General features: G+C 47.1%; 2 protein-coding genes across 4 annotated transcripts; one reads left to right on the top strand and one right to left on the bottom strand.

Annotated features, from left to right (window-relative positions):
• Window positions 1-141: 141 nt before the first annotated feature.
• Window positions 142-14,963, bottom strand: bib (MIP channel family protein big brain). Its single transcript, XM_033486719.2, has 4 exons — window positions 14,360-14,963; window positions 13,539-13,665; window positions 3,461-3,668; window positions 142-2,591 (listed from the first exon to the last, which is right to left on the bottom strand). The coding sequence occupies exons 1-4, from the start codon at window positions 14,670-14,672 to the stop codon at window positions 1,401-1,403; spliced, it is 1,839 nt and encodes a 612-aa protein (XP_033342610.2). The 5' UTR covers window positions 14,673-14,963; the 3' UTR covers window positions 142-1,400.
• A 272-nt stretch (window positions 14,964-15,235) lies between these two features.
• Window positions 15,236-22,868, top strand: Gli (carboxyl ester lipase-like protein Gli). 3 transcript variants are annotated; one of them, XM_033486712.2, is made up of 14 exons: window positions 15,236-15,363; window positions 15,434-15,903; window positions 15,963-16,248; window positions 16,402-16,557; window positions 16,631-16,793; window positions 17,003-17,298; window positions 18,313-18,627; window positions 19,038-20,196; window positions 20,258-20,448; window positions 20,519-20,705; window positions 20,778-20,883; window positions 20,954-21,149; window positions 21,227-21,342; window positions 21,737-22,868. In XM_033486712.2, exons 7-14 carry the CDS (start codon window positions 18,361-18,363, stop codon window positions 22,104-22,106), a joined length of 2,592 nt encoding a protein of 863 aa, XP_033342603.2. In that variant the 5' UTR covers window positions 15,236-15,363; window positions 15,434-15,903; window positions 15,963-16,248; window positions 16,402-16,557; window positions 16,631-16,793; window positions 17,003-17,298; window positions 18,313-18,360; the 3' UTR covers window positions 22,107-22,868. The 3 variants fall into 3 exon arrangements, with proteins under 3 accessions (XP_033342603.2, XP_076375127.1, XP_076375128.1); XM_076519012.1 differs by adding an exon at window positions 21,532-21,560 and having other exon boundaries at window positions 15,434-16,248; window positions 21,737-21,904; XM_076519013.1 differs by having other exon boundaries at window positions 15,434-16,248; window positions 21,227-21,352; window positions 21,737-21,872.
• Window positions 22,869-23,044: the final 176 nt, after the last annotated feature.

Below are 23,044 nucleotides of genomic sequence, written 5' to 3'. Positions count from 1 at the left end.
TCTATGGTTTTAATTTAGTTGCGATCGCAAGTCGCAAGATTCGAAAACTCAGGGTCAAGTATGTATAGTGAAAACATTTTTAGATACGAATGTATTTCATTAAGTAATTAGGAAACCATATTGTTTTTTATATCAAGTAAGTCACTTTCATCGATTTGTTTATTGTCGAATTTGTCCGTTTACATACATACACGAACGCAAGCGCGGTCGTAATTCTATATCTACGATAAAAAGTAATAAATACAAAGTTTAATAATTATATCTATCTATATCTATATCTATATCTATGTATATATATACAAAGCACTTGTTTTCGTGGGTTTATCAATATACAAACGTCTGCAATTCGTTCGCGTTTTGATAAGTCGTGTATTTCTGTCAAATATCGTCGTATATCTCTGAAAAATGATACGGCCCTGATACACAAGTTATATCGTACACTTTGCTTCTGACGGTCGCGAAATCTTTTGCCTCGTACAACCGAGGTTGTACAAACTAGAAACTGTCCTACGATATTCTCTAATGACGATCGCGTTCCATGAGTACGACTAATATCGGTATAGAAAAAGGTAATTGATCTATTCAACGAAATTATTGTGCGAGATCAGTCTTTTATGGCAATACACAGTTTACGAGTCTAGTCAGTCCGAATCCAATGTATCCAGTTATCAACTTTCGATCGAGTCGAGCAAACCAAATTTCAATTCGGATCACAGTATCGAAATTCGAAATTAGTCGTTTGTCGGCCATCTTGGAAGATACACCGCGAGTTTCGGTAAACGTTCGAACAATTAAACCTCGATTAAAAACATTACTTAAACAATCGCAAATCCTAATGAATTAATATAGAAAATTATTATTTATAGATGGATACAGAATTGGCAAGAATTAGCAAGAATTGGCAGTTCGGTGGTTCGCCTGACTCGTGTGGGAAACAATCGTAAAGTATTGCCGTTGTAATTCCCGTGTAATCGCAACGAATCTCAACGAGATAAATATTTACGGTGGACAATACTTTTAATTTCAGGACCGAAATACGATCGGCTTCGGGTAACAGTAAACGTTACCGTTTTAAAATGTCCAAAAGATCCTGTGTGAAAAACATCCTTAAACATACTCGCACGGTTGCCAATAATAGATGTCTCCAACGTTCCGACACATCCCGACGGTAAAGGATCTACCTTGTCCCTCTGATCACATTACATAAATGGCACACGTGGATGCTTCCTAGCGAGGCCCCGATCCGATGCGAACAAGAATCCAGACGATTTCTTCATCGTGTCAGAACATTTCATCCCCGCGACCGCTTGCGATCGCATATCCGGATCCGCGATCAATATGCCTCATCGGCTGCCAATTTCAGCAGTTGCCTTAGTCATCCGACAAGGTTGCATTTATAGTCAGTATTGCGGATTCGGTGAGTTCCTCTGGAAGTTCTGTTGGCTCTGCTGCAAGGGTGCAGCTGGGCTAGGTCTGCCTGGGTCGCGGTACTGCGGGGGGCCCGAAGGTCCGCTGGGTGGGCCTGGTGGACCCGGTGGGCCGGGTACTTTCCCGTAGTTTCCTCTGGTGGAGCCTTGGTAGCTACCATACGCGGAATCATCGCTGCGTCTAGAAATGTGACCGTACATGCTTTCAGGTCTCCTAGAATTAGCTGTATTTTCAGAGTTGACCGTCAACTGTTGTTGCTGCTGCTGTTGCTGCTGCTGCTGCTGCTGCTGCTGCTGCTGCTGTTGTTGTTGTTGTTGCTGTTGTTGCTGTTGCTGCTGCTGTTGCTGCTGTTGTTGATGGTGGTTCTGTCCCGCGTTCTGGACACCCTGAGCCGATGAAGAGCTCTGATTCGTAGGAGGAGGGGCAGGAGCGCGTCCGTATATACTGGACCCGGTGGAGACGCCATAGATTCCGTTCTCCCGGGTACTCAGGCTGGTCGAGATTCCCCTAATGCCGTAGATGCTTTGAGTACATTGTTGCAGTTGATTCTGCATGTTCTGGTTGGTGCTGTTATGATTCTGGGTAGTCTGGGCCGGGCCGCTGGGCCCGCTCTGCGGTTGCTGACTCTCCCTCGAGTTCTGGGAGGCTGTCTGTCCTATCCTGATCGGGTAGAGGCTCTGAGCCGGGACCAGCGGACCCGGTTTCGGGATCATCAGACCGTCCTTGGTCCCGGTGGTCGACTTTGCGTACACGCTTTGAGAGCGGTTCAAATTGGCCCGAGTCAGCGGCGGCGACTTGCAGTACAAAGATTTTGTTCCGCCATAAATCGATTCGACCCGCTCCAAAGCTGTGGGTGGCGCGCTGTAGATGGAAGAAGACGCGGCTCCTGCCACGGGACGATAGGTGGCATACGCGCTAGGAAACTTGGGCCCTGTAGGCTTGTCTAGATCGTCATAGGTATCCTCATCGGACCTCATCGACGAGTTGTCCCCGTCGTCCACGTCCCGCGAGTCTCTGGACCGCTTCGGGTTCAACACGTACTCGTGCAGCAACGCCGCTACCGCGCTACCCGACAACGGACCCACCCAGTAGACCCAGTGGTTGTCCCATCGGTTGCTGACGAACGCCGGTCCCAATGCTCTGGCTGGATTCAGGAACGGACTCTGAAAGAGGAACAGGCTGAATGATAATCTTGTTTAGACTTGAACGCCTTTCAACGATATTAATTAACTCGGTGTTAAAGTAAAATGGATTTATTGTTAACAAAACGGAATAGACTCGCCAATAGAACAAACTTTCTTTGTTAACATTTCAGATGCAGTGAGATCTCAGCTACCGGGACAAAGAAAAATTCGAGCAACTACAGGTTGCATCATCGGTCTCGTGCGGATTAAAAGGGCAAGGATCATCGCTTGCTCCACAGGCTAATGATCAAGGAAGCGATCCGCGATTCCTGGTTACACGATCGGTTATTCGATGTTGCGGGTTTTAGTCGATACTCCGCCGGGTCGGAAGTCGACATCTGATACTGCGAGGACACCCGAGCGTCGGGTGCAAACATTTTCGACGCTGTAGTTTCGCGTTTCTTTTTACGGTTGCATTGTACACACACTTTCCGGAGCAGGTGGCATCGAGATCGAGTTCTTTCGTCTTTTTTTCTCTGCTCCGTCTCTTTCTCTGCCCCCGAAACTCCCCCAGCTCCCCTCGTCTCGCCTGTTCTTAGAGCGCAGGTGCTCTTTAAAGACGCGGACGTGGGTCCGATTCGAAAGAGATCGAGAGACGCCTCGGATAGACCGGTTACTCGTGGGGAAACGGGGGAAAGGTGGTCGCTATCACGGGATTCCGGCGGCGGCGGCGGCGGCATGATGATTTTGGGTCTCGGGAAAGATAATCCCGAGTATCGTTAAGACGGAATAAAGGAGAGGCTGGGTAAAGGTGTGATTTACAGCACTAATCTAGTCGAACGAATTGCCTCCATTTATGGCCCACCGATTTCTTTTCAGCGGAATGCGTCCCGGGCGGTTTCACTCACCGAAACTAAAGTGGCCGCCGTATATGCTGCGGCCAACACGCCGGCTGGTTTCGAAGAGATGGACATCGGCAGCGTCTTAGCGGATTCCGAGGTGAAATGAGCGAGGACAATCAGCACAGACAACGCCAATTCCACTAGCAACCTTTCGATGGCTCCGCTCAGGCGGCCGGGGGACGTCAAGGTTTGTGTGTTCGATGGCGTGGTCACCCTGTAACAGAAACAAACCATGTGTACCCGTTGTTCCGTCCTTCAACGGAATTTTCATGCCTACGCGTCCGTCCAACTTTCTCCGGGACGAATTATCTTCTTCTTCAATCCCTAAAAAACAGTTTATTTACGGGGAATCTTCGGCTCTGCGAGACAAATTACAGTCATTCAACGAACGTGCAACGACGTGCAATCGACAAAAGGTCATGCTCGTTAGGCTTTCAATTTCGTAGAGCCGTAGCCTTCTTCATTAGTAGTTTCTAAGTTCATGATGTTTTCGAGCCGCCTGCTTTCCGGCAATAAAGTCATTTCTGCACTTTCCATTAATGCATGCTCGTTAGGCTTTCAATTTCGTAGGGCCATCTCTTTTTCATTGTAGTGTTTAAGTTCATGATTTAATCGAGTCGTCTGCTTTCCGGCAAAAAAGTCATTACTGCACTTTCCATTAATGCACGCTCGTTAGGCTTTCAATTTCGTAGGGCCATCTCTTCTTCATTGTAGTTTCTAAGTTCATGATGTTTTCGAGCCGTCTGCTTTCCGGCAATGAAATCATTACTGCACTTTCTATTAATGCACGCTCGTTAGGCTTCCAATTTCGTAGGGCCATAGCCTTTTTCATTGTAGTGTCTAAGTTTATGATTTAATCGAGCCGTCTGCTTTCCGGCAATGAAGTCATTACTGCACTTTCTATTAATGCACGCTCGTTAGGCTTCCAATTTCGTAGGGCCATAGCCTTTTTCATTGTAGTTTCTAAGTTAATGATCTTTTCGAGCCGTCTGCTTTTCCGGTCAATAAAGTAATTACTGCACTTTCGATTAATGCACGCCTCATCAGCAGCATTTTTTATGACAGGGTCGCCAGCACGCACCGCTTCGGTCGCCCGACCGGGGTTCCTTGCTACCTGCGGCACTGCGCGCTACGTCATTTTTACACCCCGTTCCATCGCGTTACTGATCAATCAGTTTCTAGTCTTCTGCCCACGAAACTGTATAAAAACTCGAAACTGATTCTTCTTTTAATCCATTCGGTCTATAGGGTCTCATTCGTGTCATCCATTCAATCTCGTCGGTCAGTCAGTGTCAATGAAACTCAGTCATTCTCGCTCGGTCTCGGAATTACAATTTAAATAATCAAATTGTAACAAAATTTTACGAATGACGGATATAATCGTCATGACACACAAAATTCTGCCACATCTCCATGACGGATATAATCGTCACACAAACACTTAACTGGTTAATTGGACGAACAGTGATACTAATCAATTCCGTAATCGATTGCGGCACAGATTGTGATACTAATTGTGATACTAATTGTGATACAGATTGTGATACTAATCAATTGCGTAATCGGCCTTACAACCCGAGAGATTTTGTAATCGCGGAATTTTAGTATCGGGTGTACTCGTTGTGCACCCAACACCTGTCGTTCTCGATTTCAGATTCAGGATCGTCTAAAAGTGGGTGGTAACTCGCAAATAGGATTATCGATTGGACCCTGGTTATGATTGACCGACGCATATGGCATCGTCTGCGACAACGGGGTACAATGCACAGATGATTTTCCCATTGAAAACGATACCAACTCTGAAACCCCGTGGCGACCCGGTCCCCGTAGAGTAATGTTTATATTAGCCGGTGCATCCACGAACCCCTCTGTTTCTTTTGCATAAAACCCCGTTAATTTTCTCGCCTCGTACAATCTTATGGGGTCACAGGCACGTGACCCGTCGCGCCACCACTTGTGCCGGCAGCGGCGAGTTCACACAGCCAGGTTGCGTATCAAATTTGTTCGCCGCTGAACGAATAATTTTCCAGGAAAGTATTATTAAAGAATTTTTCAGTATGCGTCGCAAATATTTCATGCGCAATTTTAATCACCGTAGCGACACTCTTTCAGCTCCTCCACGGTCCAGAGCTCCCCGAAACTATCAAAGGACCCTCACACCTGTGCGGAAACATCTCTGTCGAACGTCGGATTACGGGCTGATCTCCGTTCTAAACGGGCAAAGATCGCGCTCGATGAAAAGTTCTTTCCCCACGGATCGATGCAAATGAGATACTCTGTGGGCCCCCTCTGCTCCCGTTACTGACGCAATCGCGTCACGAGAGAGCGAATTGATGGAATCAGAAATGCAGATCACGATTACACAATGGGATTAACTGCGTCGTCTGCGGACAACGAGGGTGAACGCCGGAAGAAAGGAAAGCTCCTTTTACACGAGCCAGTGCCGTGATAAGCAACATTTTATTCGCTTTCACCCTCGTTCGTCGTTGCGCACGCGTAACAAAGGAGGAGGCACGAACAATCCGGCTTCACGATTTCCATGCAGAAACATCCTAAAAGAAGCGCCTTCGGAAATATGTTTGAATAAACCTGCGAATGGTTCTAAGCAACGCGAGTCGGCGCAGTTAACAGAAGCTCCACGCGATCCAAGTGTTGAAATCTCGTCGAGAGACGGCTAGGCAGTCTCCGCTACAGGAAAAGGGGATGCTTTTTTGCCGTCCGGGAGGCGAGCTAGACTTCATTTTTCTGCGAACAAACGCGGAAGAACGAGCGACGAGAAGCACAATGGGCTGCCGCGCGCGGATCAACCCCTCGATCTCGCGCCGTTCCCACCCCCTCCCGCGCCGAAAGCGCGGAGAACACTGGACCATTTCCGTCGAAGAGTTCCCCGAAGAGGCCCCCGAAGAGTTCCCCGAAGAGTGGGCCGTGTCGAATCGCTCGAGCCGCGATATTAAATTTAATGGCGGTCGAATTTAGGGCACCGGCGACAAGTGTTCGCGGGGGCCAGACACGGTCAAGCTTTCGCAGATTAGCGACCCCATCGTCGGACTTCTCACGATCGCTCGACGGTCGGCAGTTTCGCTAGCTCAAGGGGACGTCACCGTATTGGCGAAACTTGTACTTCTTCGCCTTGAATGACTTGTAAACGAGTCCATGGTTAACCGTGTATTAGCATGTCCATCGAATCGAGTCCAAGCCATTTAGCTATCCAGCGGTCCAGGACTCCCTCGACCGCGCATCTGAACTTTCCCAGAGGGCAAGACTTTATAATGGAATCGCTCGAGGATCTCCGATCGCCGTGTAATCGCATGTGGCGGTTTTCCTCGCCGGGAACGGGGATAGGGTGGACTCACCCTAGACAGGGGTATATGGACCACCGATATCAATAGCTCATTAAACACGACAGAGGCGCGCACTGCGACCGACACAACCGCTCCCCGAATTGAAATTTATTTAAAAGCATCGTGTAATCCCCCCGGGGGCTGTTTACCGGGGATCCCCCTTCGCCGCGATGCGAATATGGGGCACAGGTTGCACGCGGTTCTCGCTCTCGAGTCAAGTGCACAAGGGATTAAACGGTCTTCCGATCGAGTGATCGCGTGGATCTCGATCGCTGGCCGTGTTCCTCTCGGCAAACGTGAGAAAACGCCGGCGAAACAAGCGCCGGGAGTATCGGGTGCTCCTGCGAAACTGCATCTCCGATCGCTCTGGTCCAGGATTCGTGTAACAGGTTCCCAGGATGCATGATGCATCCTCCAATGCGCACCCTCTCTGCCGTTTGCAAACATTTGGAAAAGCGTATACTCGCAGTAGACAAAGATCATCCCTCGATTTAACTTTAGTTTCTCCGAATCTGCCTACGAGGACTTTCAAGTAGTAATCGTTATTGCATGCAAAGTCTTGTTGAAACTCTAGGAACCTCATATTTCAATGTATTTTATTCAGGATCCCGGTGCGAGACTTCGGGGATTTTTCACGAGTACCTTGCGCATTTCCTGCACGAGACCCGTCACCCATGGAAGAAATACGAAGCGACAAAGCAGGGGAACTCTCTTTGAAAGCAGGTCGGATCAGGATTCTATTCTCTTTTCTGAACGGGAGGAAACGGCCGAAGAAAGGCAGCAGGAAGCTCGTACACCCACGAGCATTCTTCGGCTCTGTCTTTTCGAGGAGAATCCGATAATAAGCACTACGCGCACACCTTGCAACCTTAAGTCTGCCGACGCGATTTTTATTTTGTTCAACGGTCATTGTAACTATGCCAGCGACCCGATAACGCTGATCTAAAGGATTCTGTCGAGCTGCTTTGAGAATATTTTGCAAACATCAAAGTTTTTATTTTTAAATGATTCTTTCTCGTTTAAAGAGACGTAGAGCGTCGCGAAGGAGAGAAGTACCGGGGCAGCTCGATGAATGGTAGGAACGCGTTCGGGTATGCCGGCCCGTAAATTTCCGTTCTCCCTTTTTTTCCCGATGCACCGGTGTCTGGATGATCTACCGTTCGTAACGGATCGACGTGTCTACGAAGGTGGAAAACATCTGCCGGGCCGCTGCGCGATCGATCCTTGCTGAAAGAGAATCATTTATGGGCCCCGAAAGCTCCTTTTATGAGCACGATGCCCGGGACTCGCGGCTACGATGCTCGAAAGGACCACGAGCCTGGATATTCCTTTTATGCAACATGTGGCCGGCACGTGTTTCCCCGTAGAAAGCCACGCTGCTGCCACCGTCGCCGCCGCCGGACCACGATTTATATAGGGAACTATAGGATCCGGTGGAGAAGAAGGATCTACGCTACGATCCACGGACAGCTGGCTCTCCTCCTCTCCTCCGCCTTAACAGGTCAATAGGACTCTTTCATCCTAGAATAACCGTGGGGTATAATCGTGAACGATCGTCGCGGCAAAAATTAAAATATTCTTTCAAAAATTATTATATTATATATATAGAATATAATATTATATTATATTCAAAAATTATTATAGAATATATATATATAGAATATAATATTATATTCTATTCAAAAATTATTATATTCTATTGTCGCAAACGCTCTGTCTCTCTCTCTCTCTCTCTCTCTCTCTCTCTCTCTCTCTCTCTCTCTCTCTGAGTTACAGTTTCTGAAAGCTGTTATTCTCTAATTATGCGTGACCTAATTATTAACAGATTAAAAAAAACAAAAATTCTGTTGCCAGGGAAATGTTCAGAGTCACTCCCGTTAAGCATCACCTATTCAGCGATACTGTAACAGCAAAATTGATTTGCACTTCAGTCTCAGCGAATCAAAGAAAATCCAATCTCGGACCGATTAAGAGACCAAGAAACTCGGTCGCGGTTTAAAGAAGGTCGTCACGCCGTCCAGCGGTTAATTACAATGGTCGTTAACAGACTGGCCGCTTGTGCATCTAATCGCGCGCAGTCTACCACCGGAGAACCGAGAGATTCTTGAGAACGAACACGTGGTCGCGACCATCTGTTGGCATCCAGCTCCGGCTCGACCCTGTGTTCGCTCCGCAGCCTCCTTTCTTCCCTTCTCAGCATCGATTCTTTCTACGTCTTCGTATTCAGAACAGTCCGCCGACTGCGAGAGCGGCATTTCAAAGCGGATCTACGGGCGAGCCTAAGGAAAGATTCGAAAACTTTCAATGGAAATTATGCAATGCCCCGTGAATATCTTCACGAGTGCCCTGATGGAACCTTGATGGCTGCGTCAGGCAATCACACAGATAAATCCTTTCATGGATAACAGAGATTACCATCTCTCGGGCGCCAGTAAAATATTGGAAGAAGAGGAACAACTTGAAGCGCGCGCGTTCGCACCGTCTCCACCCGGGGAAGGATTCGTTTCAAGAGTTTTTCTGATTTGTCATACTCGGGCGAGAGGCGTAAATTTTCCCAACGCCTAACTTAAATATTTAGCTTAAGAAGAGACGCCAGGCGTCGGTGGTTTAAGAGGTGGCCGGTGAAGTGGGACCACGTGTTCCAAACGCTTCTTCTTCGTTCTTTTTTTTTGCCCGGTTATATTTTATTTTTACTAACCGGAGAGAAAGAGAGAACACCGCGGTCCTCTCTCTCTCTCTCTCTCTCTGTGGACGCATTTTCCGAAGCCTGAAATAACTTACCGAAAGAGGAACAGTGGCGTTAGCAGCCGGAGAGGAGAGGGAGGGGGGACACAGCCGAGGCTGTAAAAGCTAAAATCGCGACGGCTCTTTGTGCGGACGGTAAAAGGTGTTCCGTGGAGCAGGTAAAGCATTCCTACTGAAACGGCTCTACCTGACCCACCTGGCTTTCACGCTGCATTTTCGGCCGAACAACAGTTTCTCTCCTTATACATAAAGGGAGTCGAAGCGTGGCGTGCCCGTGCGCCAAATCAAAGAATTGTACTCTTGCTTCGCATAAATTCCTAACACTCGCTCCATTTCCAGGTTCAAACGCGTTGGACGACACGGTCAGATTCGTCGAGCCTCAATACGGATCGGAAAAGCGGAAACCTGGTGATGAAACGCGGGTTTTATATGTTCGACCGTCGCGCCGACGGATGCCGACGAGGTTCCCTCATTCAAAGCGCGACTTAAGAACCCAATATGAAGAGGTTCTCGAAGAAGCTTAGGATATTGCAGGTCGGCTATGAGAGCGTTCGCTTCTACGGATATTTCTGGGCGCGACAAACTCTCGACCGTTCATTAAACTGCGGTAAAATAGAGGGGTCAGTTTGATTAGAATTTGAAGAACGTTTACGAAAGAACGATGCAGCTGATGCAGAGGGGGGGGGGGCGAAGGCGTGATTTTGAAGGAAAAACGCGTCGCCAATGATTCGAGTAGGCAGGGCACGGTGCTGTCCCTTCGCTGGACATCCAGCAAGCCACGCGCGCAACGTGTCTGGCCCGACGTCACAACACACCTGCTTCCTCACAGCTGTTTCCTCGGTCCGTGGTGGCAAACTCCCCTAACAAATAGGTTTATACCATGAAGGAACCCTCCCCCGTGGAACTCTTGCTAATTCCAAGAGAAACCTTGGCGGACGCGTCTCTGAAAATCACGGTTCTCTGCTTCCCCAAAGATCATTTCACTCTATAAACGCTGAAAAACTTTGCCTAAACGTTTGGTGTCTGTCTCCCGGCTTAGAACATTGCACCACGGTCTTTAGAATCCAACAAAATCCGAATGGCTTCTCGAATTCTTTGCAGTAGCCGTGCTCTAAAAAAATTGCGCCCCATTAAAGTCGATGGCGTTCTAATGGAAAAATCTTGTAACCCGGTGATAGTAAATTCTTTACGGATGGTTAGACTCTCGCGGTTTCCGATTCTCCCATAATATCTGGTTAGCCCCCTCCCGCCCTGGCATTACGATTTATCGACTCCGCGCCCTTTTCTCGTCTCTATTTCCTTTTTTTATTTATATTCCAGGGCGGAGTAGCGAGGGCTGAGAGCGCATCAACCCCTGTCGTTCGGCTGCGACGACGCAAGGATACGTGTTTTACAAACGCCGCCCGCGACTCGTTCGCAACAGATGCAAGAATATGGGCGCCACCCCTCCCTCCCTCGCTCCTCGCACCCTGTTCGACCGGTCATCTTTTTTGCCCCCCCTGGTCCCCAGAGATAGAGGCCACATCCTTAGAGAGATGACGAACTCGACCGGTTAACTAGAGCATTGTTCGATTATTATTTCGGTACATATCGCGCACTTGTTGTCTCTTTGTGCGGTCGTATGGTGGTCAGAGGGTGGTTTCCGTCTCTACGGGATGGCCGTGCCACCCCGCGCCACGATGGCAAACATTCTCTTCTAGTTTTTTTTATCTCGATATGCGATCGCATAGTTCTGGGCCCCTATGGAGCGCAATCCCTCATCGATAGGCGTTAAAATTTCAGTTTCTAATCAACTTAGTTTGATTTGTTTCCAGAGCGAAAAATTAATCTAAAATAATTGTACCCTTCTTAGGCGCGCGATCACCTGTTCTTCGATCGTTGCGATGTTACCTGTTCGCTGAACCTGCAGCGGGTCACAGGTTCACACAGGTTGCATATTCGTGGACCCTAGATTCACAGGAGGGTCGCGGAGCGAGCAACGCCCCTATATTCGGAACCCCATAAAATTTCATCGATACTCTCCCATCAGAGGCAAGTAAAAAGATTCTGTTTTACACCGGGGTGTTTTTTGCAGCGTCCAAAATATACACGAACGATAATATTACAATTTTAGGAATATTTGCAAGTCTGCGACTCGGTTTGGAGAGAGCAGTAACGAGATTCCGATCCGATATCGTCAAGCCCGAGCTTCCGGGGATTCTAATCCGACGGCCACGCGTCTCGAGGCCGTGGAGGATAGTTTCCGGTCCAGACTGTGACGTTAATTTCGAGCGCACAAGTGGCGAGGGCCGGAGGCACCGAGGGAAACAGGAGGAACAGAATAGGAGAAAACGGGAGGAGGACGAGCAGAAGGAGAAGGAAGAGGAGGAGGGGGAGGACAATGATCCTCGGAAACGCGGGGAAACATCTGCCTCGGCTCTCCGGATTACGACGTGTCCTCCCCTTCAACGAGCCGATCGGGTCGTGAAACTTGTCCCACCTTGGCATGCATAGGTATTCATTATCTTGGTTTTTGGTGCACACACGTTCTCGATCCCTCGCCTCCTCGTTCCCCCCCTTCACCGGGCTCACCTTCTTGCGGATCTTTTTTGGTCCACGAAACATCTGCGGCAGCTGCGAAGCGGTGGCCTGCCGCAGGACTCGAGGAACGAGGCAGGTGCTCGGGCTTCGAAGAAGCTTCTCTTCTCCCGCCCCACCTCTCCTTCACCGCTGCCAATTACGCGTGCCTCTTTCTGCCCTTTCTCCTTCCGCGCACTTTTGCTTGCTTTTCAATCGTTCCTCTCGTTCTCCCTCCCTCCTCTGTCTAATCTTCTCGCGAGCCTTCTTTTTCTTCTCGTTTAAATCAAGCATCTGGAACCTGGCGCGAGAATCGTCTCGATTTTGGCCCGTAAAGGGTACGGTACTTATAAGCTACGCCGACGCTAGTTATGATTTTTTGAACATTTTTCTATGCCTTCAGGCAACTGGAGATTGTATCAGTTCTGTCCGTTCGAACAACTTGTTGTTGAACAATTGAAATTGGTTTTAGATTCTGTATCCGGACGGCTGCGTGCAAAAAAAAGGTGGATGAATGAATGGTAGCTGAAGTATAGACAGCTACACCTGGAGGACGGTGTTGCGAGCAACGCGGACAGTGGAGGTGGTCGAGGAGCCGGTCGTGCCCCCCAGCCCCCGCCCCCTTTTTCTCCATTTTTCTCTCGCGATATTCGACGCACGAGCGGGATCGCGGCACGTGCACGGACCGAGTCGCAGCCGCGGGCTGGTCCTCCTCGAAAGATCTCGTTCCTCAAGATGATCGGGACCGGTCTCGCTCGTTCAATTACCGCGGGTCGCCGACCCGTACATTAATAATACTTTGGAGAAATTTGTCGAAGCTAAACTCGTCCCAAACACACGGCGTTCCATATAATTTTCTAACTTCCGTCTTCGTTTCGGAGCGACCTGGGACCAAATACGGGGCGACTAAACCATGCCCACCTCGGCATTCCGAACTCGTAAGGTTCAGGCTCGTGTCTTTGCCAAAACCAGCATTTATTTATTTAGCGGAATGAATTTAGCGGATGTTGTTTCGGCCGTGAAACTGACGAAACAAATCCATAGCTAAATATATGTATTTTTGGTCTCCGAGCGAGTCCTTGCCCGCCATATCTGGCAGCTGCTCTCTCGGCGGCCGCGTATCTCGCTTTTTCTTTGCTGACGAACGTTTCTTCCGCACACTGCAGTCGAGGAATGTCTAACGTTTCGTTTATCTCTCGCCCAGGGACTTCTTCGCGATAAAAAATTGTCGAGCAAACTATTTGTAACGAAGAGCCCCTTCTATATATGGCGCATTAATAAGCAAGAAAATTTAAACGTCTCTTAGGGGGCCGTATCAATGAATACGATAGGGTGATTAATTGAAACCTGCGCGTAATTGCGGCCGAAGCGTGTCGAATTACGAACAGGAAAGCGTGAAAGGAGCACGGTAATAAGTAATTTGTTTCTTTAGGTGGACTTACCCGTAGAGCATCGCCGCGCCGGCTATTCCACCTCCGCATTGTGCTGCGATGTAGAGAGCAGCGCGGAGCAGCGAAATCCGTCTACAGAGAGCGAAAGAAACCGAGACAGCTGGATTCACGTGGCCACCTGCGCGTACAACCATTTTATCGTATTAATATCGGTTCGCCGGGTGTCGAAGGCGACGATCCTCCTCTCCCTGCCCGGCCCGTTCAACTATTTGGACATGTTTGTTCTTATTTCGCTACGTGTTTGTCGCAAAGCAAGCATGGACACAAAGGAAATTTCGAAGCTTGCCAGCTAATAGTTCGAAAACTGTACAAAACGACCGAAAATTTCGAATCCCAGGCGACGGTGACTTTAGGTTCATCTAGAGCTTTTAAAAATTTCGTTCCGGTGCTTGCTGGTCGCAAGCCGGCTAGACTGAATCTGCGTTCCAAAGGAGCATATTTCCATTAACCGCTAGAATCGGTTAACAAGCCAATCGAGACGAGCCATCACGGCTGGCTACCAACGCGACAATTGCGATCCCCGTCACGTTTCCATCAGAAGACTCGTCTTGGCGTCGTTAACTGATACCGTTGCTCCACAAATAATGTCGTTCACAACGTTTACGGTTCTAAGCTTTGAAATTAACGTCTCTTTACGCAATTATACTGTTACGTTAAATTTTGCTAAGACTCCAGTAGCCAGGGGTTCATTCTTTTATAAACTGAGAGAGATGCGCAATGATTACGCCGAAACATGAAATACGGTGACATTATTTCTGGAGTTTAATGTTATACTCTGTATAAATTTTAAATGAAATCGACGATGGTCTCACCGCTGATGTGTCCAAAAATGAGAGAAATCGCGGCGATGGCGAACCCGGAGGCGACAGCGGTGGCAAGGACGGAGAGTCCACTGCCAGAAACCGCGGAGGACGCCGCGGCGCCGGAAACCGCCAAGCTGAAGAGGAAAGTGGCGAAACACTCGACGGCGACCGCTCTCCAGAGCTCGAGGCTGCGCGCCTCGATCGACATCGGGGCTTTCCTCTCGGCGGTTACATCGGCATTGTTCTCCCTCAGCGCTGAGATCCTCGTCAACAGAGTGATAATATGCGCGTCCAGCTCGCGCGACAGCGTTTCCGTTGCCATCGTTTGTCCGTTGCTATTCCCGGCTAATTACCAAGAACTCTGAACTCTCTTCCAAAGGTCTAACAATGTATCGAAGTCGTTCCGCGTTCAAAGATCGTCAGAGCATCCTTTAAAATTGTATCACTGATCGTGTCGCACCTCGTCGAACCACGGACTGTCCCGGACACCACAAAAACCGTGAAACGTTGTTGAAAAGATTGTAAAGACACTGGGTCTCAGTGGTGTTCCAGATGGACCACGGTTGCGAAAAACGGGCAAGGATGCTGGTGAACGGACACGTCCGATGTTGCCGGAATGGCAACGCACTCTCGAGTGACAAGCCGACCTTACGTCGAAACAAGTGGGGCCCCATCGAGCTGCGCCTCCACCGCCGCACTCCACCACCCCCACCCTTCGACCACCGGTGCATCTGTGCCTTGCACGCTTGCTGGAACGACGACCACGTGTCGGGGATTTCGGGGATGCGTTATTCCCCCCACCCTCCGGACACACAGCCTCCACCAAAGCCGCCGCACGGCAGTCCAAAACCATAAAAACCTGGAATGAGTTCATTGTTAACGCGTTCACCGCAGTCTCGGCAACCATCGAAATTAGGCGAAATCAAAGAAATTTGATTTGACGAGAGAAGAACTCGGATGTTGGTCCATTATGATAACAATCGTCAACAATGTCCCGGTACCGCAATATTTTGGTAAATTAATATATACTAATATCAATTCTCGAAACGAGGAATTCTCTATTAACAAAGTTTGTGCTTCCAGAGCAGAGAAATCACGTGATCGAAGGACGAAGGCTCTGTACCAATATCGAACGACGAATTTGTATATTTTGAAAATCGGACGTCGAACTTGCTGACCGTCGTCGAAGATGACAATTACGTCGACGTTCTTATTCCCACGCGTTCAAAGGCTACAACGTCGAAGTTCCCATAAAAGGGGGATGTACGCACGACAGGACACGAACAACGAGCATAATAGCGCTCATTTAAATCAACTTGCCGCGAACGTCGAACAAGGACAGCGGCACAATTCAATCAAGTTCAGGAAATTTGCGTTTCTCATCGAATCAAGAACGTGCCGAATTCTAGAACAAAAACGAATGCTTTTATCGGAGATGAGCCTCGTAGGATGACAAAGAATTCGTTTCTATGGCATGCAAACAATGATAATTGATTTCTTCCGTGATTAGGATAACGTGAATCGTTGTTGAACGATTTTGGACACTATCGAAGGTATTTTTCAGATTTTCCAAAAACGATTCAGGACCCTTTCTTTATACGTTTCTCGGTAGCTAGAGCCCAGACCCCGGTGCTGCTTGGAGCGTGACGATTCCAAGGGGATAGCGTGTAATTAAACTCCGCTTGACTCTTTACTGGGACTGTACACGCGCGACCGTGTAAGTAAAGTTGAGCGGGGAACGCCTAATAAATCCAGCAATTGCTGTAAATTGGAGAACTCGCGCTGGGGAGAAGCCGACTACCGGCAAAAAATTGTTTGCCTTGTCAGAAATTCTTGGGAACTGGCTATTTTCTCCAAGTTTCACCACTCGCCCCGTTACTTCCACATTTCATCGATCGGTAAATCGATTTATATTTAATAATTTTGCGATACAAAAATTTATCTGCAGTCTCGAAGAGCCGAAAGCTGACGGAGCGTTGAACGCCGTAAACAAGCATTCCTGTTAATTTAAATTTCTCGGCAGTCTATTAACTCTTCTTGTGTAACTTCAGCTTGCCCTCGTCTTCCTCTTCAAACGATCCAGGACCTGAGAGGACAGCTGCGCTCGTACAGTAAGAAAAACCCTGTTGGAAACGCGTGCATAACGGACAGAAACGCTGTGTATTCAATCTTGGAAAATGGACATCACCTTTTCTATATTTATAGTTGTTCGTAACAATTTTTGAACATTTTTATCAATTACTACAACATTTTTTAAAATTTTAAATAATTTCTTGTCAGGTTCGTCTTCCGAAGAAGAACGAACGGTTCAGGATTCCAAGCCATTAACGCTCCAGCTACGATCGATTAATTCGTTGGTCAAATAAATGATAAACGACCGGAACATGCAGGACAATGAATTCACATATCGCTACGATGAGCATCACTGATCTAATCTCTCTAGGTATACTCATTCCGATAAGCGTGACCGTTATTCGAACCTGTAATCTTTGTAAAGCTGTTATCTTACTTGTGTCGCACAGAAGGGAACGGTTTACTTTAAACTAGATATCCTCCCGATTCCGGAAGAATACGATTCATACTGTGTTTGCTCGGTGTACCCGATTCGGTCGACGCAAAAGACTAATTAATAATATTTACTGCACCGAATAGAACGTCAGCACGCTGACTCGTCGTCCATTCACTCAACGACATACTTCGATGATCACAAGTACCCGTGGATCACGCTGCTCGATCACGATTCAGTGTATACAATTTACTGACGAGTGGGCGGCCGATCGTAGCGTGCGTTTGCACGCGAGTGTCACATTAACGTTCAGTGGCCACAGTATACTGGACGGAGCAACATTTTCCATCAGACAATCCTCCGACAATGTTTTCCTAAAATGCTGCAACAAACATCTGAGTAACCTACCAATACGATAATCCACGGATACTACGAATTATCGGTGAGTAACAGTAAATACTGAGTAAAAGTTTTCGAAATATTCTCGGAACAGTCACCGGACCTTTAGCTTACTACGTGCCCCTGTGCATAGACAACCGGATACACACTCCCGTATTCGATACAAATTCTACATTAACTTACTATTTTTCTTTTAAAAAAAAAAAGTACTGTAAAGTTGCATCGAATTATCATTCTCTGAACATTACCGCATCGATTTATACTCTCAAAATCAAAATCTATGCAAAATATTTTCGATGCTAAAACCTTAAAATGATTCGCGCATTTTTATTGCCTACGCAAGGGGTCGCTTAGAAATTCCAGAATTTCGCCTGACCGCGATCCTTGGCAGCGCAACGCGTTCGAAATAATTTGAAAAATGGCGAACAGGTATATTAGCAACAGGTTCTTTACATTTTTCTGGAATACAGAAGCATCTCTGACGAGACAGGAAGTCCGCAAGGTAAAAGCTATTACATGATCGTAATAACGTTCGAAAAACGATAAGTTAGACGGGTCCGGCAACGCGACAGAGTCGAGGATAGAATTTGCGCAAGTGCGCGTGTTTTGAAGGGACGAGTATAGGCCGCGACGAGAGAAACGGCCGTTTTCAATCGTGACGGACCATGAGGCAGGGTGTTGGCCCGCTCGCATGCCGTTCGTGACCATCATCGGTTTCGTAATAATTGCGCCGAGTACCGTTCCACCGATTTTCTCTGAAAAAACCATTCCTCCTGTCTAACCTTTCACGTGGAACTCGGTGCAGCACTATTTCTCAATGAACGTACGTACGACGTACGTCTACGTGTAGGATTTTACTTTCACGGCGCCTTTCCCTTTTCCCCGGTTCGCGGCGAGTTTCTTGTCGAGACCAAGTTCCCCGGTTTTCAACGTAAGCGCGGGCGCGTTTCTGTGAATGTGTGAGAATGTGTCACGAGCTCGTTCTCCCGTGAACGTGCCGCACACGGACGGACCCCACCTGTCCCCCAGCTCACTCTCTCTCTCTTTCTGGTTTCAGTAAAACGCTAGTCCATCCATAGCACGGCAAGGCATCACACGCGGTAAGATGGCCGTGTATAGGCTGCACTGGTGGTCGGTCGTTCGCGTCTGCTTTTTCTTGGGGTGCCTCGCGACTGCGGCGCTGTGTCAAGAACAAATACCAGCCGGCAATCGGTATTATGGCCGAGACGGTGTCTATGTGCCTAACAACGGACCCGATCACAGGACTGACACTTATATTTACAAGGATAGAAGGTACGGGTACCGTCCCAGTTACCTGGACCCTGTTTACAAAGGACCACCGAGACTGCCAGACGACCGATATCATTTCGAGGTGAGCGTCGAAAATCTTGTGGAAAATCCAGTTGGTGACGACGCAAATGCATTTCTGCAGAAACATTGCGTCGACACCCCGCAAAATCGATGAAACGCAACGTGCAATGAACGCGCTCGCATACTGGGTCACTCCCATGAGTAACGCGCGATTCTTACCGAGATAAATGTACAGGTCGTTTCATAGAGTCGTTTGACCCCGATTTTATAATTTACCTATACGAACGTGGAGTTAAATGGACACGATGACTGTATCCCGTTTTTCGACAGAGAAACTCCGAAATACAACGTTCGTCGCAATAGTTGTCCACTCCAATCCAATCTTATAACATGTGATTGGAAGGTATAGGGTGGACAGCTATTATGACCGTGCTTTTTAGGAATCCTGTATACAGTATTATGGTTTTTCAGGATACTACTTCAAGATTACCGCTGCCTGGAGTACTAGGAGGTTGGCGGGAGGATCTTCAAGGCAAAGAACGACCTGACTCTAAAACCTTAGACAGAGATGTCACTGTTACTACCACCTATGGACAAGTGCAAGGGTTTAAAGTCTATTTGTACGATAATCCACAAGCGAGACATAGACCGTGGAGTTTGCCGGTAGAAAGAGTCACGAAACATGTTAACGTATTTCTGGGCATTCCGTATGCCCAGCCACCTACGAGGGAGGGCCGTTTCAGGCCTCCCAGACCTCACGGTGGATGGCAATTGCTTCAAGCTGTAGACTGGGGACCGGCATGTCCTCAGCCCAGCACATACACCGGTGCTACTAAAGGTGTCAAAGATGTAGACGAAGACTGCTTATATCTAAATGTGTTCACACCCTACATTGGTTCTGGTGTAGCTCAACCGTATGCCGTAATGTTATATATTCATGGTGGAGAGTTTACTTATGGAGCTAGTAACTTATTCTCTGGTCACATGTTGGCAGCATTTTACAATGTAGTAGTAGTGTCAATTAATTATCGATTGGGAGCATTGGGATTCCTAAGCACAGGAGATGAAAATAGTCCTGGAAATTATGGACTCTTGGACCAAGCGATGGCGCTGAGATGGGTGCACGATAACATTCGAGCTTTCAACGGTAATCCCGACGCGATAACGCTTTTTGGTCCAGGCGCCGGTGCCGCTAGCGCCGGACTTTTAATGGTTGCTCCTGGTACTAGAGACATGGTCTCGAAAGTAATAGCTCAGTCGGGTTCTCCGCTGGCGGATTGGGCAGTCATAATGGATAAGTACAGAGCTCAGAACACGTCCAGAGTATACGCCGAGATGTTGGGCTGCAGCATAGAGAGTAGCTGGAAATTGGTTCAGTGTTTAAAGGATGGACGAAGCTTTCTTGAATTGGGTAACTCTCAGTTAAAGCCGCACGTTGGAATGTTCCCATGGGCGCCCGTGTTTGATTTCAACTTCACATTGCCTAGCGACAATCTGTACGAAAACTGGAGAACATCGGACTGGCGATTTTTTACCGAAACGCCTGAAAACAGTATTAAACATCGTAGGTTTAAACGCAACTTGGCGTACATGGCTGGTGTGACCACCCAAGAAGCAGCATACATACTATGTGAGTAGCTGATGCGTTTACACTGTCGCGTTGCAATATAGTAATATTTCCGTGATTTCAGATAACAATGCCACACTGGCAAGGAATCAGTACATTATAGATCCAGAGTCGTTCGACCAAAAGCTATGGGAGTTCGTTCTTCAGTACAATTACACACTAAACCCGCTGGGTGTATACGAAGCCATTAAATATATGTATACTTATTGGCCGGATCCTAAAAACGTTACGGACATCCGCGATCAGTATGTGAACGTAAGCTGAGCGTACTAAAGTCGGGAGTACTAATTTAATGGGGATAATTAATGATATTGTGTGTTTATAGCTGCTGTCCGATTTCCATTACGTGGCCCCATTTGACAAAATGGCAAAGCTTCTGGTGGAAAAGGGTGTGCCTACTTTCTTGTATGTACTGAACACAACTATAGAGGCGTTGAATCTACCAGAGTGGCGGAGGGTGCCCCACGATACCGAACTTCTTTGGCTTACGGGAGCGCCATTCATGGATGTTGGTGGGTTTACAATGTAATGCAGCCTAATAAATTTGTTCGAACATTTTCTAACAATAAATCACAATTCTATAGAATATTTCCCAGAGAAATGGAAATTGAAACGAGATATGTGGACCGATAACGACCGCAACATGAGTCACTTTTTTATGCAGGCATATTCAAATTTTGCAACGTATGGGTATGTATTTGAGTTAATTTGTGAGATGCGTTGGATTTCAGTATAGCACAGTGATCGCATCACGTTCTAGGAATCCTACACCGTCGCAAATCTTGGGATTACACATGGAAGTCGCTAGGCAGGGCCAATTGCGGTATTTAAATATTAATACTACCTTCAATAGTTCAATTCTGCTGAACTATAGGCAAACAGAGAGCGCTTTCTGGTCCATGTATTTACCCACCGTTATTGGTCGCTTGGTGCCCACGTATCCTCCGGTTACCGAGGTAAGATCGCGTTGATTTACTATATGGTCTTAAATGAAAGAGTTACATTTAATTAAAAGATGCGAATAAAATTATAGTATTGGTGGGAACCGAAGCAGCCATTGCAAATTGCCTTCTGGTCAGTCTCAACAGCGTGTCTGCTGTTGATCGTGCTCTCCGTAGTGTGCTGCATGCTTTGGCGTAACGCCAAAAGGTAAGAAAAGGTAAACAGAACCAAACCCATATGACAATTGCTCCAAGTGTGGTAGAGCTTGCTACCAACGATCTAACTGTAGAGCATGGGGGATGTGGTTCTGGTTTTACATCTACTCAAATCGGAGACTTAACACTCATAGAATACCATTTACTAATTCAATCGTTTCTCTACTTACTATCCATGCAGCAAAACTAAGGCTGCCAGAGTATACGCAGGTAACTACGGTAGCACTTTACTACTGTCACATATTATCCAAGCACATGCGCACATTTTTGATATTGTCACTTTCTTGAAGTTCTGATCGTTATAAGTGGAATTGGAGATGGTACTCAGCTCGATGTCAATTCGAAACAGATCGTTAATCGTTGCTTCGATCCGTGACTGCTTTTAGACAATCTGATCACTACTATAGCGGGGACATCCTGATGGTTCGAGACGACGAACCCTCGGAGGGAATCGAGAATCTGACTCGTTCCTCCAAGGAGAACGTCTACGAGTACCGGGATGCGCCGCCTTTGAGGTCAAGAGCTGCAAGGCAGAACGAAGCGAAGCTTCAGGAACGATTGGCGCAGAACCGGAAGTTCAGCTCGACCCCATCGCTCAGAAGTAATTCGAACATCTCGCTGAAAGACATGCGCTCCGAAGGATTTGTTACCAGTTCGCCAAACGGGCATCCGAAGCTGAACAAAACGCTCAGCCAACCCGCGTTGCGCAAAAGTAAAACGCAGCTAGTTCAGGGTGTCCCACAAACAGCTGTCTAACATCCCCACCCGCAGGTTTCCTTATTTATCCAAGGTAAAGATGATCTTTCCATAAAAAAAAAAAAGAAAAAATAAGGAGCGACGCATGACGACTGAGTTTCATTAACATTACAAGGTTCAGCTAAATATTTAATCCGTCCACGAAACCGTTGTTGTATTTGTAGCATGTACATACATCGATAATACTTACTTTATACCATTTTTTTATACCGATTTTAGTTTTATAAGAATCGACGTTGTGCCTTTTAGGAATATGCGGATAGCCTTTTACAAGAGAGAAATACACATAATAGTAATATATTTTACAATAACGTAAGCCACTCCACAATGAATATACTGCAACGAAACGAATGCATTTCCATTTATAAATATATGTAATTTATACATGGCTACGTACACATAGTATTGTTAGAGGACTTGCGTAGTTTGTAGTCGAATCGATCTCATTCTCACCGTCGACGCTGTTTCATTTAGACGTGTAAGTTTCAAAGCGTCCAATAATACGCACATCTAATTATATATAATTATATATACACACGTTATTATACTGTGCGAGAGAGATTTTATATATTTTTTAAGATTCATTAAGTACACGTCGCAAGTATGTATGTAATATCAAAGAACACCGTTGAGTAAGATTTTTACAATTTGTATCGTTTAGATGTTCATCGCGGCCATGTTCATTGTGCACACACTGTTTATCACGTGTTGCGATGTAAATGATTTGTCTGATATTAAATGAAGAAACATGGGACCGAAAAAGGCGGAAGTAAATAGTCTACATGTAACTCGTCGCTCTTCTATTTTATAGCATAAATGTTTATTGGAACAGAAACGTTCGGAGAGAGGAAAGGAACACGTAGACCGTCAAGAGCAGAGCAAGTACAAGTTCGATCATCTTCATCTGGAAGTGAAGTATCCCGGAACAGCGATACTAC

Source organism: Megalopta genalis, chromosome 2, assembly GCF_051020955.1.
Source record: "Megalopta genalis isolate 19385.01 chromosome 2, iyMegGena1_principal, whole genome shotgun sequence".
Lineage (NCBI taxonomy): Eukaryota > Metazoa > Arthropoda > Insecta > Hymenoptera > Halictidae > Megalopta > Megalopta genalis.
Note: the sequence above shows the minus strand (reverse complement) of the source record. Positions and strands in the feature narration are given on the sequence as shown.

Excerpts from the sequence above, each read along its gene's own strand:
- bib (XM_033486719.2), bottom strand. The coding sequence starts at position 14,672 with ATGGCAACGGAAACGCTGTCGCGCGAGCTGGACGCGCATATTATCACT. Across the intron at positions 13,666-14,359 it reads CATTTTTGGACACATCAGCG|GTGGCCACGTGAATCCAGCT; the intron begins GTGAGACCATCG and ends TTGTACGCGCAG. Across the intron at positions 2,592-3,460 it reads CGGCGGCCACTTTAGTTTCG|AGTCCGTTCCTGAATCCAGC; the intron begins GTGAGTGAAACC and ends TTCCTCTTTCAG.
- Gli (XM_033486712.2), top strand. The coding sequence starts at position 18,361 with ATGGCCGTGTATAGGCTGCACTGGTGGTCGGTCGTTCGCGTCTGCTTT. Across the intron at positions 20,197-20,257 it reads AGAAGCAGCATACATACTAT|ATAACAATGCCACACTGGCA; the intron begins GTGAGTAGCTGA and ends CCGTGATTTCAG. Across the intron at positions 21,343-21,736 it reads CTTTGGCGTAACGCCAAAAG|ACAATCTGATCACTACTATA; the intron begins GTAAGAAAAGGT and ends GACTGCTTTTAG.